Here is a 16232-nt window from a genome sequence, read left to right as displayed (position 1 = left end):
CCAGCAATAATAAGGACCCCACTCCCCACCTTGGGTGTCAGTGGTGTCCAGGTGGAGAACCTGGACTTCTGCCTCTACCTGCTAGTGACAAGGTATTGTCCCCTGCTGGAGTGGTATCAGAGGAACCAACTAAAACAAAAGGTTATACAAAATCTGGAGTCTTATAACACCTAAAGTATCAAGGTTTTTATTTAAAAATCACTCATTATACCAAGAACCAGGATGATACCAAACTGAATGAAAAGAATGGCAATCAGCAGATGCCACCACCAAGATGACACACACATGTTGGAAATACTGGACAAAGATTTTAAAGCAGTCGCAATAAAAATGCTTCAACAAGCAATTACAAACACACCTAAAACAGATGAAAAAATAGAATTAGAACGTCTCAGCAAAGAAATAGACATAAAGGAGAATCAAATGGACATTTTAGAAGTTGAAAATATAATAAACCAAAAGCTCAGTGAATGGGTGCAATAACAGAATGGAAGGGATAGAGGAAAGAAGCAGGAACTGGAAAATAGAAAACTAGAAATTACCTGATCTAAACAACAGAGAGAAAATAGACTGAAGAAGTAAATATAGCCTCAGAGACCTGTGTGACTGTAACAACAACAACAAAATCTAACATTCCTGCTATTGGAGTCCAAGAAGGAAAGGAGAAAGAAGGAAGGGCTGAAAAGGCACTTGAAGTAATAATGGCCAAAACTTTTCAAACTTGGCAAGAGACCTAAAACTATAGGTTCAAGAAGCCAAGTGAACCCCAAACAAAGAAGTTCATACCAAAACACATCATAATTAAACATCTGAAAACTAAAGACAAGGAAAAAAAATCTTGAAAGCACTAAGAGAGAAATGACATCTTACCTATAGGGGAAAAACAATTCGAATGACAGCCAGTTTCTCATCGGAAATCATGGAGGCCAGAAGAAAGTGGCACAGTGTTTTCCAAGGCTAAAAAATACTGTCAATACAGAATCCTATATTCAGAGAAAATATCCTTTGGGAAGGAAAGGGAAATCAAGACACTCTCAAATGAAGGAAAAGTAAGAGAATTTTTTGCTAGCAGACCTATCCTAAAAGAATGGCTAAAAGTTCTGTAAACTGAGGAAATGATAAAGGGACAATGTCAGGAAGCAAAAACATGGTAAACAAAGACACAAGTAAAAACAATATATTTTCCTTTTACTCCTGAGTCTTTAAAGTTATGTTTGACAGTTGAAACCAAAAAATACAACACTATTTAACAGTTCTAAGTATATATAGAAAAAATATTATGACAATTGTATTATAAATGGGGAGTGATAAAGGAAGGTAAGATTTCTGTATTTTACTCAAACTAAATGATACAAGTAGACTGAATGTATACATGTATACACACACACATATAAAATATAGTATATATATTTGTGTGTGTATGTCTATATATAGAGCAACCTCTAAAAAGCTATATTATTTAAAAGATACACTCAAAAACATAGTTAAATCAAACTGAAGTACAAAAAAATGTTGAGGTAACCTACAGTAAGACAAGAAGAAGAAAACAGAAATGAAAACACAGAAAACGAAGAAATGGCAGACTTAAGTCGATATTTTGATTAACTGTAAAGGGTCTGAAGACATGAGTTAAAGACAAAGATTGGCATAATGGATTAAAATGCATAACTCAGCTATATGCCATCTACAAGAAACCCAATTTAAACATGATTAAGCAGGTTGAAAGTAAAAGGATAGAAAAAATATATGTGGAAAAATTAATTGTAAGGAAGCAGGAGTGGCTATATTAATATCATATAGAGTAGACTTCTGAGCAAAGAAAATTACCAGAAAGGAACATTCTTTGATGATAAAAGGGTCAAATTATCAAAACGATGTAGAAATCTTAATATATATTCAGCAAACAACAAGGTTGTAAAATATGTGAACTAAAAACATAGAACTAAAAGGAGAAATAGATAAATTCACAATTACAGTTAGAGGCTTCAACATCCCTTTCTCAACAATTGACAGAACGCTGGATAAAAAATCATCAAGGTTATTGAAGAACTCAACAACACCATCAAATGATGAATCTAATCCATATTATAGAACATTCTACTCAACAGTAGAATATACTGTCACCTTCAACTTGATAAGGAGCATCTGTTTAAAAAAACTTAAAGCTAATGTCATACTTATTAGTGAAAGATTGAAAGCTTTCTTTTTAAGATTAAGAACAATGCAAGAATGTCCACTGTCGCTACTTTTACTGAATATAGTACTAGAAATTCTAACTAGCATAGTAAGGCCAATGATATCTCCAATTTACCCACTAGCTCACCACAGGTACATGAGCAAGCCCAGTCAAGGTCAGCTAGACCAGAAAAATTGCATAGGTGAGCACAGCCTAAATTGTCCACCTGCAGAATCATGAGCTAAGTAAATGGTTGTTGTTTTAAGCCAGAGAGTTTGGGATGGCTTGTTACACAGCAATAGCTAACTAATGTAGGAAGACTCAGTATTCTAAATATATCAGTTCTCCATTAATTTACAAATTAATTAATCTACAAATGAACTTATAAATGTAACACTATCCTAATGGGAGTTTTTCTTTTAACTAGGTAAACTTATTGTCAAGTTCACAGGGAAAAATAAATGAAATAGAATAGCAAGAAAACTCTAAAGAATAAGGGCAGGGACACTCCTTCCTACATATTAAAACTTGTTATATAACCTCAGTTGTTAAAGTAGTGTAATGCTGATGCATCATTAGACAATCAAACCAATGGAACAGGATTAAAAGTCCAGAAATTCAGTGTACGATATAGGTGAAACGTCACTTCAGTGGAGAAAATCATTGACCGTCCACCAATAGTTTTGGGATAATTAAGTCTCCAAAGTGTGTGTGTCAAGGGGTAGTTTGCTCTTCAGAAGTTAAGAGGAAAAACAGCAAGACACAGAATGGGAGAAAATGTTGACAGTACATTTGTCTGCCAAAGAATTTGTATTCAGATTATATGAAGGACTTACCAACTCAATACTAATACAATTAAATGAAAACATGGACAAAATATTTGAAGAAGTGCTTCACTAAAGGATATATACAAATGGCCAATGAGCTCATGAAAATATTTAGAATTAGCTACCAGGGAAATGCACATGAAAACCACAACGCAATAGCACTGTATACCTGTTTTAAAATTAAGAAGACTGATGATGCCAAGTGTTGGCAATAAGGTATAGTAACTGGAACTCTCATACATTGCTGATAAGGATGTACTATAATGGTCACTTTGCAAAACTAGATTGCAGTTTGTAAAAAAAAGTTCAACATACAGGTACCATGCCACCCAGCACTTCTACTCTTAGAAATCCAGGGGAAATGAAAGAATATGTCCATACAAAGACTGCACAGGAGTGTCCATAGTAACTTCGTTCACAGTAGTCCAAAACTGGAAACAACCCCACTTGCTGTCAATAGGTAAATGGGTAAAAAAATAATTATGGCATATTCATAAAATGGAGCACTACTCGGCAGTAAAAAAGGAATAAATTACTGCTAACATACAATGTTAAAATCTGTATACTGCTAAACCAAGATGGTGGAGGAGTAGGAGGACTTGGAGTTCATCTCTTTTCACAAATAGATCACGAATACATCTACAGATGGAACAGTTCTCACAGAACACTGGCTGAACACTAGCAGAAGACCTTGGACACTGGAAAGGACAAGAGAGATCCCCACATAACTGGGTAAGACAAAAGAAAGAAGGGAAAAAGAAGAGGAGAGGAAGCAGGATGGGATCTGTGCACTTGGGGAGGAGCTGAAACAGAGGAGAGGTTCCTCTATCTGGAGAAGCCCCCTCACCGATGAGGAAATCAGTTGGGACAGAAGGGGATCATCTGAGGCTGTCAGAGGAGCATGAAACGGCTGGTCTGTGGCAGATAGGACAGAGTAAGATCTACACAGATTGTCCATGCCACAGCCCTGTGCATCCCAGACTGGGATGTGAGTCCACCAGTGCACACGGGGGCTGAGAGCTGGAACGTGGGGATTGGAGAACAAACCCAGGGGGAGGACTGCTGTTGGCTGCAAGGAGACAGCCAGAGGGGATGGGAGAGAGGTAATCTGCAACTGGAAATGCTTGTGGAGGAAACCAAGACTGCCATAGAAGCAAGGCGCCACTGTTGAGTGACGCGCAGGGGGTAGAACCACCATTGCAGCCTCTCCCCATGTGCCGGCCCTCTGCCCCGCCAAGTGCTAGGAAAAGCCTCCTCCAGAGCTGACATTATCATGCCTGCTGCCAGGTGCTAGGAAAAGACACCACCAGGGCTGACCTTCTTGTACCAGCTGCCAGGCGCTAGGAAAGGCTCCCACTAGGGCCAGATCTCTCGCGCCCATGGCTGCCAGCTTTCCCATACACCTGTCGCCAGCAGGGCCCCTGCAAACCAGGCAGCTGTGCCACCTCCACGTCCTGTCCTCACTGGGGCAGACTTGAGTGCTCCAGGGCAGCCTCGGGAGCAGACTCCTGTGGATGGCCCACATGCAGAGGTGGGGCTAAAACCACAGATGAGCCCCAGGGGTGGGGCGACTAAGGAAGAGGAAAAAAAGCCTTTCCATGCAGCTGCACAAACCACAGATTAAATCCCTGCAATCCGCTTGGTAGACCCTGCATCTGTGGAATATCTGAGTGGACGAGTGTTCCCATAACTGAAATCAGTCTAGCTCTAGCAGCTTTGGTCTTTGGGGACTAGTACACGTGGGAGTTGGGCCAGGTCAGAGTCTGAGCTGCCCCCACAGTGCCCACAGAGGGACCAGAGACTTACCTAGGGGTTTTGGAGGGCCTCCTGGGGAGGTGAAGGTTGGCTGTGACTCACAGTGGGGAGAAGGACACTGACAGCTGAGACCCCAGGAAAATATAATTATTACTGTTTTTTTTATGTTTTGTTTTGTTCTGTTCTTCTGTTTTTTAATTTGTTTTTACTTTTTATTTAGTGTAAAAATTTTTTTAATATATTTTAAATTCTTTTATATTTCTATTTCTGCATTACTTTTTTGCTGTTCTGTTTTTTCCTTGTTTTTTTCTTTCCTTTGTTTTATTCTTATCTTTTTTATAATTTTTTTTCTCATTTTTGTGTTCTGTTTTCTTTGCTTTTTCCTTCAGTTTGCATTCTGCTTTTGTTTTTTTTTTTTAAATTAATTAATTTATTTATGGATGTGTTGGGTCTTCGTTTCTGTGCGAGGGCTTTCTCTAGTTGTGGCAAGTGGGGGCCACTCCTCATCGCAGTGCGCGGGCCTCTCACTATCGTGGCCTCTCTTGTTGCGGAGCACAGGCTCCAGACGCGCAGGCTCAGTAATTGTGGCTCACAGGGCCAGCTGCTCTGTGGCATGTGGGATCTTCCCAGACCAGGGCTCGAACCCGTGTGTCCTGCATTGGCAGGCGGACTCTCAACCACTGCACCACCAGGGAAGCCCCCTGCTTTTGTTTTTTGTTTTTGTTAGTTTTGTTTTTAATTGTTTGATTTTGTTTTGGGATTCATTTGTTTATCTGGTTGTTCTCTTGTTTTTTGTTTTCTCTGTTTTTGTTTCTTATTTTGTATGTGTATGTGTTTGGCTTTTTGTTTTTGTTTGTTTGGTTTTGCTTTTACCATTTGGGGTTTTGTTTGTTCATTTGTTTGTTTTTTTAATTGTTTCTGTTTCTGTTTGCTTGTTTTTGTCTTTGCCATTTGTCTTGGGTATTGTTTGTTCGCTTTCATTTGTTTTCTTCCCGCCCTTTTTCTTCTTTTCTTTTTATTTTTTCCCCTTTTTTTCCAAGCTGTGTGGCTTGTGGGGTACCAGGCCTTGGTTCCCAGGCCAGGGGTTGGGCCTGAGTCTCCGACGTGGGAGAGCAGAGTCTAGGACGCTGGAACACCAGAGAATTTCTGGCCCCAGGGAATATTAATTGGTGAGAGCTCTCCTGGAGGTCCCCATCTCAACTCCAAGACCTGGCTCCAGTCAACTGCCTGCTGGCTCCGGTGCTGAACACCGCATGCCAAACAACAAGGGAGACAGGAACACAAACCCACCCATTAGCAGATAGACTGCCTAAGTTGTACTAAGCCTACAGACACCCCAAGACACATCACCTGATGTGACCCTGCCCGTCAGAGGGAAAAGGTCCAGCTCTACCCACCAGAACAGAGGTGCCAGTCCCTCCCACCAGGAAGCCTACACAAGTCACTGGACCAACCTCACTCACTGGGGGCAGCCTGCAGAAAGAAGACCTCAAACACAGTATCTTAGACAAAATGAGAAGACAGAGAAATACGTTGCAGAGGAAGGAGCAAGGTAAAACCCCACAAGACCAAATAAATGAAGAGGAAATAGGCAATCTACCCGAAAAAGAATTCAGAGTAATGATAGTAAAGATGATCCAAAATCTCAGAAATAGAATGGAAGAAATACAAGAAACGTTTAACAAGGACCTAGGAAAACTAAAGAACAAACAAACAGTGATGAACAACACAATAACTGAAATTAAAAATACACTAGAAGGAATCAATAGCAGAATAACTGAGGCAGAAGAACGGATAAGTGAGCTGGAAGAAAGAATGGTGGAAATAACTGCCACAGAGCAGAATAAAGAACAAAGAATGGAGAGAATGGAGGACCGTCTCAGAGACCTCTGGGACAACGTTAAATGCACCAACATTTGAATTATAGGGGTCCCAGAAGAAGAAGCGAAAGAGAAAGGGTCTGAGAAAATATTTGAAGAGATTATAGTCGAAAAAGTCCCTAACATGGAAAGGAAAGAGTCAAGTCTAGGAAGCACAGATAGTCCCATACAGGATAAACCCTAGGAGAAACACACCAAGACGCATATTAATCAAACTAACAAAAATTAAATTCAAAGAAAAAATATTAAAAGTGGCAAGGGAAAAGCAACAAATAACATACAAGGAAATCCCCATAAGGTTGTCAGCTAATCTTTCAGCAGAAACTCTGTAGACTAGAAGGGAGTGGCAGGATATATTTAAAGTGATGAAAGGGAAAAACTACAACCAAGATCACTCTATCCAGCAAGGCTCTGATTCAGATTTGATGGAGAAAAAAAAAAACTTTACAGATAAGCAAAAGCTAAGAGAATTCAGCACCACCAGACCAGCTTTGCAGCAAATGCTAAAAGAACTTTTCTAGGCAGGAAACACAAGAGAAGGAAAAGACCTACAATAACAAACCCAAAACAATTAAGAAAATGGTAATAGGAACATACATATCGATAATTACTTTAAATGTAAATGGATTAAATGCTCCAATCAAAACACAGACTGGGGACTTTCCTGGTGGTCCAGTGGCTAAAGAATCCACCTTACAATTCAGGGGACGCGGGTTTGATCCCTGGTCAGGGAACTAAGATCCCACATGCTGTGGGGAAACTAAGCCTGTGTTCCACAACTACTGAGCTTGCGTGCCACAACTACTGAGCTCACACACCTCAGCTAGAGCCTGCGTGCCACAACTGGAGAGAAGCCTGTGCACCACAACAAAGAGCCCACACATCACAACTAAAGATCCTGCATGCCTCAGCAAAGATCCCACATTCCGCAACCAAGACCTGATGCAGCCAAACATAAATTAAAAAAAAAAAAAAGACACAGACTGGCTGAATGGATACCAAAACAAGACCCATATGTATGTTGTCTACAAGAGACCCACTTTAGACCTAGGGACACATACAGACTGAAAGTGAGGGGATGGAAAAAGATACTCCATGCAAATGGAAATCAAAAGAAAGCTGGAGTAGCAATACTCACATCAGACAAAATAGACTTCAAAATAAAGACAGTCATAAGAGACAAGGAAGGACACTACATAATGATCAAGGGATCAATCCAAGAAGAAGATATAGCAGTTGTAAATATTTATGTACCCAATATAGGAGCACTTCAATACATAAGGCAAATGCTACCAGCCATAAAAGGGGGAATTGACAGTAACACAATAATACTGGGGGACTTTAACACTCCACTTACACCAATGGATAGATCCTCCAGACAGAAAATTAATAAGGAAACACAAGCCTTCAGTGACACATTAGACCGGATAGACTTTTATGATATTCAAAGGACATTCTACCTGAAAGCAGCAGAATACACTTTCTTCTCAACTGCACACGGAGCATTCTCCAGGATAGATCACATCTAGGGTCAAAAATCAAGCCTCGGTAAAGGTAAGAAAATTGAAATCGTATCAAGCATCTTTTCCCACCACAACACTACGAGATTAGAAATCAATTACAGGAAAAAAAAACTGTAAAAAACAGAAACACATGGGGGCTAAACAATGCACTACTAAATAACCAAGAGATCACTGAGGAAATCAAAAAATACCTAGAAACAAATAACAATGAAAATACAATGACCCAATGCAGCAAAAGCAGTTCTAAGAGGGATTTTTATAGCAATACAGTTCTACCTCAAGAAGCAAGAAAAATCTCAAACAACCTAACCCTACACCTAAAGCAACTGGAGAAAGAAGAAGAAACAAAACCCCAAGTTAGGTGAAGGAACGAAATCATAAAGATCAGAGCAGAAATAAATGAAATAGAAACAAAGAAAACAATAGCAAAGATCAATAAAACTAAAAGCTGGTTCTTTGAGAAGATAAAATTGATAAACCTTTAGCCAGACTCATCAAGACAAAGAGGGAGAGGACTCACATCAATAAAATTAGAAATGAAAAAGAAGTTACAGCTGACACTGCAGGAATACAAAGGATCATAAGAGACTGCTACAAGCAACTATATGCCAATAAAATGGACAACCTGGAAGAAATGGACAAATTCTTAGAAAGGTGTACAACCTTCCAAGACTGAACCAGGAAGAAATAGAAAACATGAACAGACCAATCACAAGTAATGAAATTGAAACTATGATTGAAAATCTTCCAACAAACCAAAGTCCAGGACAAGATGCCTTCACAGGTGAACTCTATCAAACATTTAGAGAAGAGCTAACACCTATCCTTCTCAAACTCTTCAAAAAATTGCAGAGAGAGGAATACTCCCAAATTCATTCTACAAGGCCACCATCATCCTGGTACCAAAACCAGACAAAGATATCACAAAAAAAGAAAATTACAAGCCAATATCCCTGATGAACATAGATGCAAAAATCCTCAACAAAACACTAGCAAACGAAATCCAACAACACATTAGAAGGATCATACACCATTCAAGTGGGATTTATCCCAGGGATGCAAGGATTCTTCAATATAAGCAAATCAGTCAATGTGATACACCATATTAACAAATTTAAAAAAACCATATGATCGTCTCAATAGATGCAGAAAAAGCTTTTGACAAAATTCAACACCCATTTATGTAAGAACTCTCCAGAAAGTGGGCATAGAGGCAACTTACCTCAACATAATAAAGTCCATATATGACAAACTCACAGCAAATATTATTCTCAATGGTGACAAACTGAAAGCATTTCCTCTAAAATCAGGAGCAAGACAAGGGTGCCCAGTGTCGCCATTATTATTCAACATAGTTTTGGAAGTCCTAGCCATGGCAATCAGAGAAGAAAAAGAAAAGGAATCCAAATTGGCAAAGAAGAAGTAAAACGGTCACTGTTTGCAGGTGACATGATACTATACATAGAAAATCCTAAAGTTGCCACCAGAAAACTACTAGGGCTAATCAATGAATTTAGTAAAGTTGCAGGGTACAAAATTAATGCACAGAAATCTCTTGCATTCCTATACACTAACAATGAAAGATCAGAAAGAGAAATAAGGAAACAATCCCATTTACCATTGCAAGAAGAAGAATAAAATACCTAGGAATAAACCTACCTAAGGAGGCAAAAGAACTGTATGCAGAAAGCTGTAAGATACTGATGAGAGAAATCAAAGATGGCACAAACAGATGGAGAGATATACCATGTTCTTGGATTGGAAGAATCAATATTGTGAAAATGTACTACCCAAAGCAATCTACAGATTCAATGCAATCCCTATCAAACTACCAATTTTTCACAGGACCAGGACAAAAAATTTTACAATTTGTATGGAAACACAAAAGACCTCAAATAGCAAAAGCAATCTTGAGAAAGAAAAATGGAGCTGGAGGAATCACCCTCCCTGACTTCAGACTATACTACAGGGCTACAGTAATCAAGGCAGTATGGTACTGGCACAAAAACAGAAATATAGATTAATGGAACAGGATAGAAAGCCCATAGATAAATCCACGTACACTGTGGTCTCCTTATCTATGACAAAGGAGGCCAGAATATACAATGGAGCAAAGACAGCCTCTTCAATAAGTGGTGCTGGGAAAACTGGACAGCTACATGTAAAAGAATGAAATTAGAACACTCCCTAACACCATACACAAAAATAAACTCAAAATGGATTCAAGACCTAAATGTAAGGCCAGACACTATAAAACTCACAATGGGAGAAAATATTTGTAAATGAAACAACTGACAAAAGATTAATCTCCAAAATATACAGACAGCTCATGCAGCTCAATATCAAAAAACAACCCAATCAAAAAATGGGTGGAAGACCTAAATAGACATTTATCCAAAGAAGACAGATGGATGCAGGTGGCCAATAGACAGATGCAGATGGGCAATAAACACATGAAAAGATGCTCAACATCACTAATTATTAGAAAAATGCAAATCGAAAGTACGATGAGATACCACCTCACACTGGTCAGAATGGCCATCATCACAAAGTCTACAAACAGTAAATGCTGGAGAGGGTGTGGAGAAAAGGGAACCCTTTTACACTGGTGGTGGGAATGTAAATTGATACAGCTGCTATGGAGAACAGTTTGGAGGTTCCTTAAAAAGTAAAAATAGAACTACCATGTGATCCAGCAATCCCACTACTGGGCATATACCCAGAGAAAACCGTAATTGAAAAAGACAGATGCACCCCAATGTTCATTGCAACACCATTTACAATAGCCAGGGCATGGAAACAACCTAGATGTCTATTGACAGAGGAATGGATAAAGAAGTTGTGGTACATATATACAATGGAATATTACTTAGCCACAAAAAGGAACAAAATTGGGTCATTTGTAGAGACGTGGATGAACCTAGAGACTGTCATACAGAGTGAAGTAAGTCAGAAAGAGAAAAACAAATATCATACATTAACGCATATATGTGGAATGTGGAAACATTGGTATAGACGATCTTATTTACAAAGCAGAAATAGAGACACAGACATAGAGGCCAAACGTATGGATATCAAGGGGGGAAGGGGTGTGTGTGGGATGAATTGGGAGATTGGGATTAACATAATACACTACTGATACTATGTATAAAGTGAATAACTAATGAGAACCTACTATATAGCACAGGGAACTCTACTCAGTGCTTGTGGTGACCTCAGTGGGAAGGAAATCCAAAAAAGAGGGGATATGTGTATTCATATAGCTGATCCACTTTGCTGTACAGCAGAAACGAACACAACATTGTAAAGCAACTATACTCCAATAAAAATATTATTAAAAAATCAGTATGCCAAGTGAAAGAAGCAAACATAAAAGCATGTATACTGTATGATTCTAATTATATAGAATTCTGGAAAGTCAAACTAATATATAGTGACAAAAAAACAGATCAGTGTTTGCTTGGGGCCAGGTATAAAGTGAGGGGTGGTTTGCTTGGGGCCAGGAATCTTTTGGGGAAAATGCAAATATCCTATTTGCGATGGTGGTTTCACTGGTAAATACACTTATCAAAAGTAAATGAAGTGTATACCATAAATGAGTACAATTTATTTTATGTAAATTGTAACTCAGTATAGGTGATATTTAAAAACCCAAAAGCTTAGTTAGAAATGTATTAAAAATGCAGGAAGCCAGACACTGTCATGTGCTGCCAATGGGAAAGTGAACTGGTCAACCCTGGGGAGTTCAGCTTGGTCTTATCTATCAAAATTATGAACACAGTGGCACCTTTGACTCAACTAGTCCACTTTCAGGAACTTATCCCACTTCCACACTTCTTAAATGATGTGTTTGCAAGTTTACTAATTGTAGCATTGTTTGTAATAGCAAGCAATAAGGAAATGGTTAAATAAACCTTGGTACATTGATGCAATGAAATACTTAAGCAGTTGTGACTTAAGTCTTTCGTTGTGACTTAAGAATGAGGGAGATGTTTGAGTACTTACACAGAATATCCTCCAAGACATTTTAAGTGACTAAAGCAAGGGGCTGACAATGTGTATTATGCTGAGAAGAGAGTAAGAAAGTATATGTTCAGGTTTGCTTATATTTATTTGCATACAGTGTCTGGAAAGATACGTAAGAAATCAATAATAGTGATTATCTTATGGGGAGAACAGGAGGTGACGAGGGGGAGAAAGGGGACAAGGAGACTCTTCCCTATACACTGATAACATTTTATTTTTGAACTAATTTATTATAAATCAATAAATAGAAATTTAAAGCTATTTTAAGATAAAGTCCTGAGTAGATTTGTTGTAAAGAAAACTGGAAAAATAAGATTACACAAAGGATTTCTAAAATATTATAAGATGGTAGATATTCTTCCTGGGACAAGATTTTATTAAGTTTGAATCCAATCATGCTTTGTTTTGCTTCTATATTTCTAATAGTTAATTGTATTTCTTAGAATTAGACATTGTTATTAAGTAGTGATCACCAAGTGCTGTACATAAAAAGAAAGAGAGAAAGAGAGAAAGAAAAGAAAGAACAATGGTCACAATGTTTCCATAGTCCATACTCAGTAATACACACCAGTTTCCTTCATGGGACCCTGGCTTAGTCTACTGAGTAGGTCTCAGTGGGGCCTGGCATCTGTATTTTTCTGAAGTTCTACAGGTGATTCAGTAAATGCCGCTAGGAAGGGATCATTATCGCTGGTGCCTTGGGTATGGCTGAACCAGATGTGGTATGTGGTCTGTCAAGGTAGGACAGTTTCACGAAATGAATTCTATTTGAAACCATACCTAACTGTTTTTGAATGTGAAACCTCTCTGGCGGCCCTAGTTTAGATTCCCTTTAGCTGTGCATAGAGTCAAGTAACTTTAATAGTGTATTTTTCTTGGATGTGTTCCCAATTCAGGTCCCTGGCCACCTCCATTTGGGAAGATAGAACACACTGTTTGGGATATTCAACCCCAAAGTATCTGAAATACCTCTAACAGTATGGCTTTTTTGAGCTAACGAAAATCATGGCATTATAGAGAAAAAGTTGTATGTGTCCTTGGAGTGTTTAGAACTAAATAAAGACTTTAGATAATATGAAAAAGGATGAGGAAATATGGAAGCAGTTCTTATGGTCTTTAATTTCACATTTCTTTTTTCTTTCAGTTGGCTTTTGAAACAATGAGTGTTATATCTGTGGTCACTAACTGTGCTCTGATTGGAATGTCACCACAAGTGAATGCACTCTTTCCAGAGTCAAAAGCCGACCTCATTTTGATTGTAGTAGCAGTGGAGGTAAGTGAACATTTAGACCTGTTTTAAATAGTCTCTACGTCAGATGCCTGTGTTATTCTAAGGCAGTGATGTCCCTGGCTGTCAGTGATGGGCAGTTTAGCGACATGCATTTACTGGTAAGAAAGCAAAGTGGCTCAGGTAATAGGAACACATGAGGATCCAGGCTGTCCATTCCTGGTTATTGACTACTACAAAAAAGTCACCATGGTGCTAACAGGACAGTGATTTTTCCAGCCTTTGTGCTGGCCTGTCTAGCGTTGAGGAGATAAATCCTATTTGAAATAGAATTCTATAGATTTAATGGTTTTTTTTTTCAGTCTGTTTGAGGGTGCGGGAATCTGTCACTTCCACTTTCTAAAGCAGATAAATCCTAAGAAATGCTTTTTGATCATGACTTAAGTCTCATTTGCAATAGGTATGGGATTCATTGCAAAACACTCTAAAACTCCAAAATGTAACGTGTAGGAAGACTCATAATTTCACATACCAAGTACAAGTAGGCTGTCTGTGTACTTTTTAGATATTTGTCTTGTTTATCATGTTTCTGAATACAGATTACCATAACATCTTGAAAATTAAGCACTAACCAGTTTGCAAATGGAAGAATTTGCAGGAATTTTTTTGTTGCTTGTGATTATAGTTGTCAGGAGTATTGTGATCTTTCATTTTTAGATACTAAAAAAATAGAGCAGTAGTGGAGATTTATCAAAGTAGAATTTAGTAGGATCATAGAGCAGTGATTCTGGACATAGGGCTGACCATAAGAAATGGAATTGTGAACTTGTACATTTCTAATGGTAGCTAAAGAAATATATTCTGCTTTGCTCTGTTTGCTCTTTTAGTGTATTTGATAGGAATCTGTGTTCATGATAGAAGCTGTATGTAGAGTATGCATTTTGGAGAATGATTTTAGACAGCAGCAACTAGGAAGGGAAAGAATGGCTTTGCAGATAAAAGTAGGTCTGTTTTGAATTTTGTGAGTTGAACAGGATTTTGGAGAGCTATTTGCAAGGCAGTTTATTATCTGTGGCGTAAGAGAACAAAACAGAGGTACCTTAGACGGGATGGCCAGCTGGCCAGGCTCACAGTGCATCTTCTTGATTTAAGATATGGCCCTTAACTTTGCAGACCTTGGAAGTTGTCTTTGCCAGCACATCCAGAGCTAATAAGGCTTTGTGGCTGACTTACACTTAAAAATCGTGAGACTCACAGGGGACTGACCAGAATACCAGGTAGTTAATCTACCATAAGGAGACTTTTCCAGTGCTTATAACCGTCGGTGTTAAAGTAGAAGTGGAGGGTTTCCTTGGTGGCACAGTGGTTAAGAATCCGCCTGCCAGTGCAGGGGACACTGGTTCGAGCCCTGGTCCGGGAAGATCCCACAAGCTGCGGAGCAGCTAAGCCCGTGCGCCACAACTACTGAGCCTGTGCTTTAGAGCCCACATGCCACAGCTGCTGAAGCCCATGCGCCTAGAGCCTGTGCTCTGCAACAAGAGAAGCCACCACAATGAGAAGCCCACGCACTACAACGAAGAGTAGCCCCCACTCACCGCAACTGGTGAAAGCCTGGGCTCAGGAATGAAGATGCAATGCAGCCAAAAGTTAAAAAAATAAAATAAATTAATTAAAAATAAATAAATAAAAATGTAGAAGTGGAATTGGTTATTAGAAGATTTCTTGGTAAATTTAGAAGCAGAGCAGGAGGAGTGTAATAGTCTCGAGAGACGCAGGAAACCTGAAAACCATCCCTTCCTTCAAACAGAGCAGAGCTCTTTCATGAGCCAGATCTTGGTGTCCATCGCCAACTTCTGAACAATGCTGGATGATTTCAGTACTGCCCACTTCTTGATTTTGCCTTCACTTTCTCTAGACTTTTGGCTGGCCCAGTCTTCCTGTATATTCCCATTAATTAGACCACTGTCTTCTTTTGTATTGGTGATCTCTTAATCAGATAGCCACATCCTGCTTCTTCTTAATTAATGTGGGAGATTTCCTGGCCCATAAGACTGTCCTGTACATGGCTAACCTCAAGTGTTGCAGACTGATTTTGCTAGTCTAATACTCATGTATTCACTTAATCTGCAAGTTTTAACGTGTACTTTGTTGTTGCCCTGAGGTTCTAACCCTTATGCCTCCTCTTACATTTTTAGTCTCTTCATATAGTATTAAAGTAACTGTTTTACTGTCATTATGTAAACTGGTTCCTTAGAGTACAACAGAAATAAGCCTCTATTTAAAAATCTTGTGAGGAGAAACCTTAGGGTTTGTTTTTTTTAAATTTTATTTATTTTTTTGGCTGCCTTGGGTCTTCATTGCTGCGCTCAGGCTTTCTCTAGTTGCAGCGAGCACGGTCTACTCTTCGTTGTGGTGCACAGGCTTCTCATTGTGGTGGCTTCTCTTGTTGTGGAGCACGGGCTCTAGGCATGCGGGTTTCCGTAGTTGTGGCACGTGGGCTCATTAGTTGTGGCACGTGGGTTTCAGTAGTTGTGGCTCGTGGGCTCAGTAGTTGTGGCACGTGGGCTCAGTAGTTGTGGCTCACGGGCTCTAGAGCTCAGGCTTAGTAGTTGTGGCGCACGGGCTTAGTTGCTCCACGGCATGTGGGATCTTCCCGGACTAGGGCTCAAACCCCTGTCCCCTGCATTGGCAGGCAGATTCTTAACCACTGTGCCACCAGGGAAGTCCCAGGATTTTTTTTAATTAAAAAGAAAATTTTAGATTTTTTTTTTTAAAGCTTGATTGAGTATGCAATGTAAAATTGAATAAAAGACAAAA

At 39.1% G+C, this 16232-nt stretch overlaps 1 protein-coding gene across 2 annotated transcripts in view; it reads left to right on the top strand.

Annotated features, from left to right (window-relative positions):
• ANO10 (anoctamin 10) overlaps positions 1 to 16232 on the top strand; it is a 281214-nt gene that overhangs the window by 97610 nt on the left and 167372 nt on the right. For both annotated transcript variants that reach the window (XM_082639734.1, XM_082639733.1), the window contains exon 11: positions 13332 to 13460. In XM_082639734.1, the coding sequence (XP_082495860.1) occupies positions 13332 to 13460 (129 nt within the window). The remainder of the gene's footprint in view (positions 1 to 13331; positions 13461 to 16232) is intronic.

This window comes from Mesoplodon mirus, assembly GCF_964341445.2.
Source record: "Mesoplodon mirus genome assembly, chromosome: 12".
Lineage (NCBI taxonomy): Eukaryota > Metazoa > Chordata > Mammalia > Artiodactyla > Ziphiidae > Mesoplodon > Mesoplodon mirus.
Note: the sequence above shows the minus strand (reverse complement) of the source record. Positions and strands in the feature narration are given on the sequence as shown.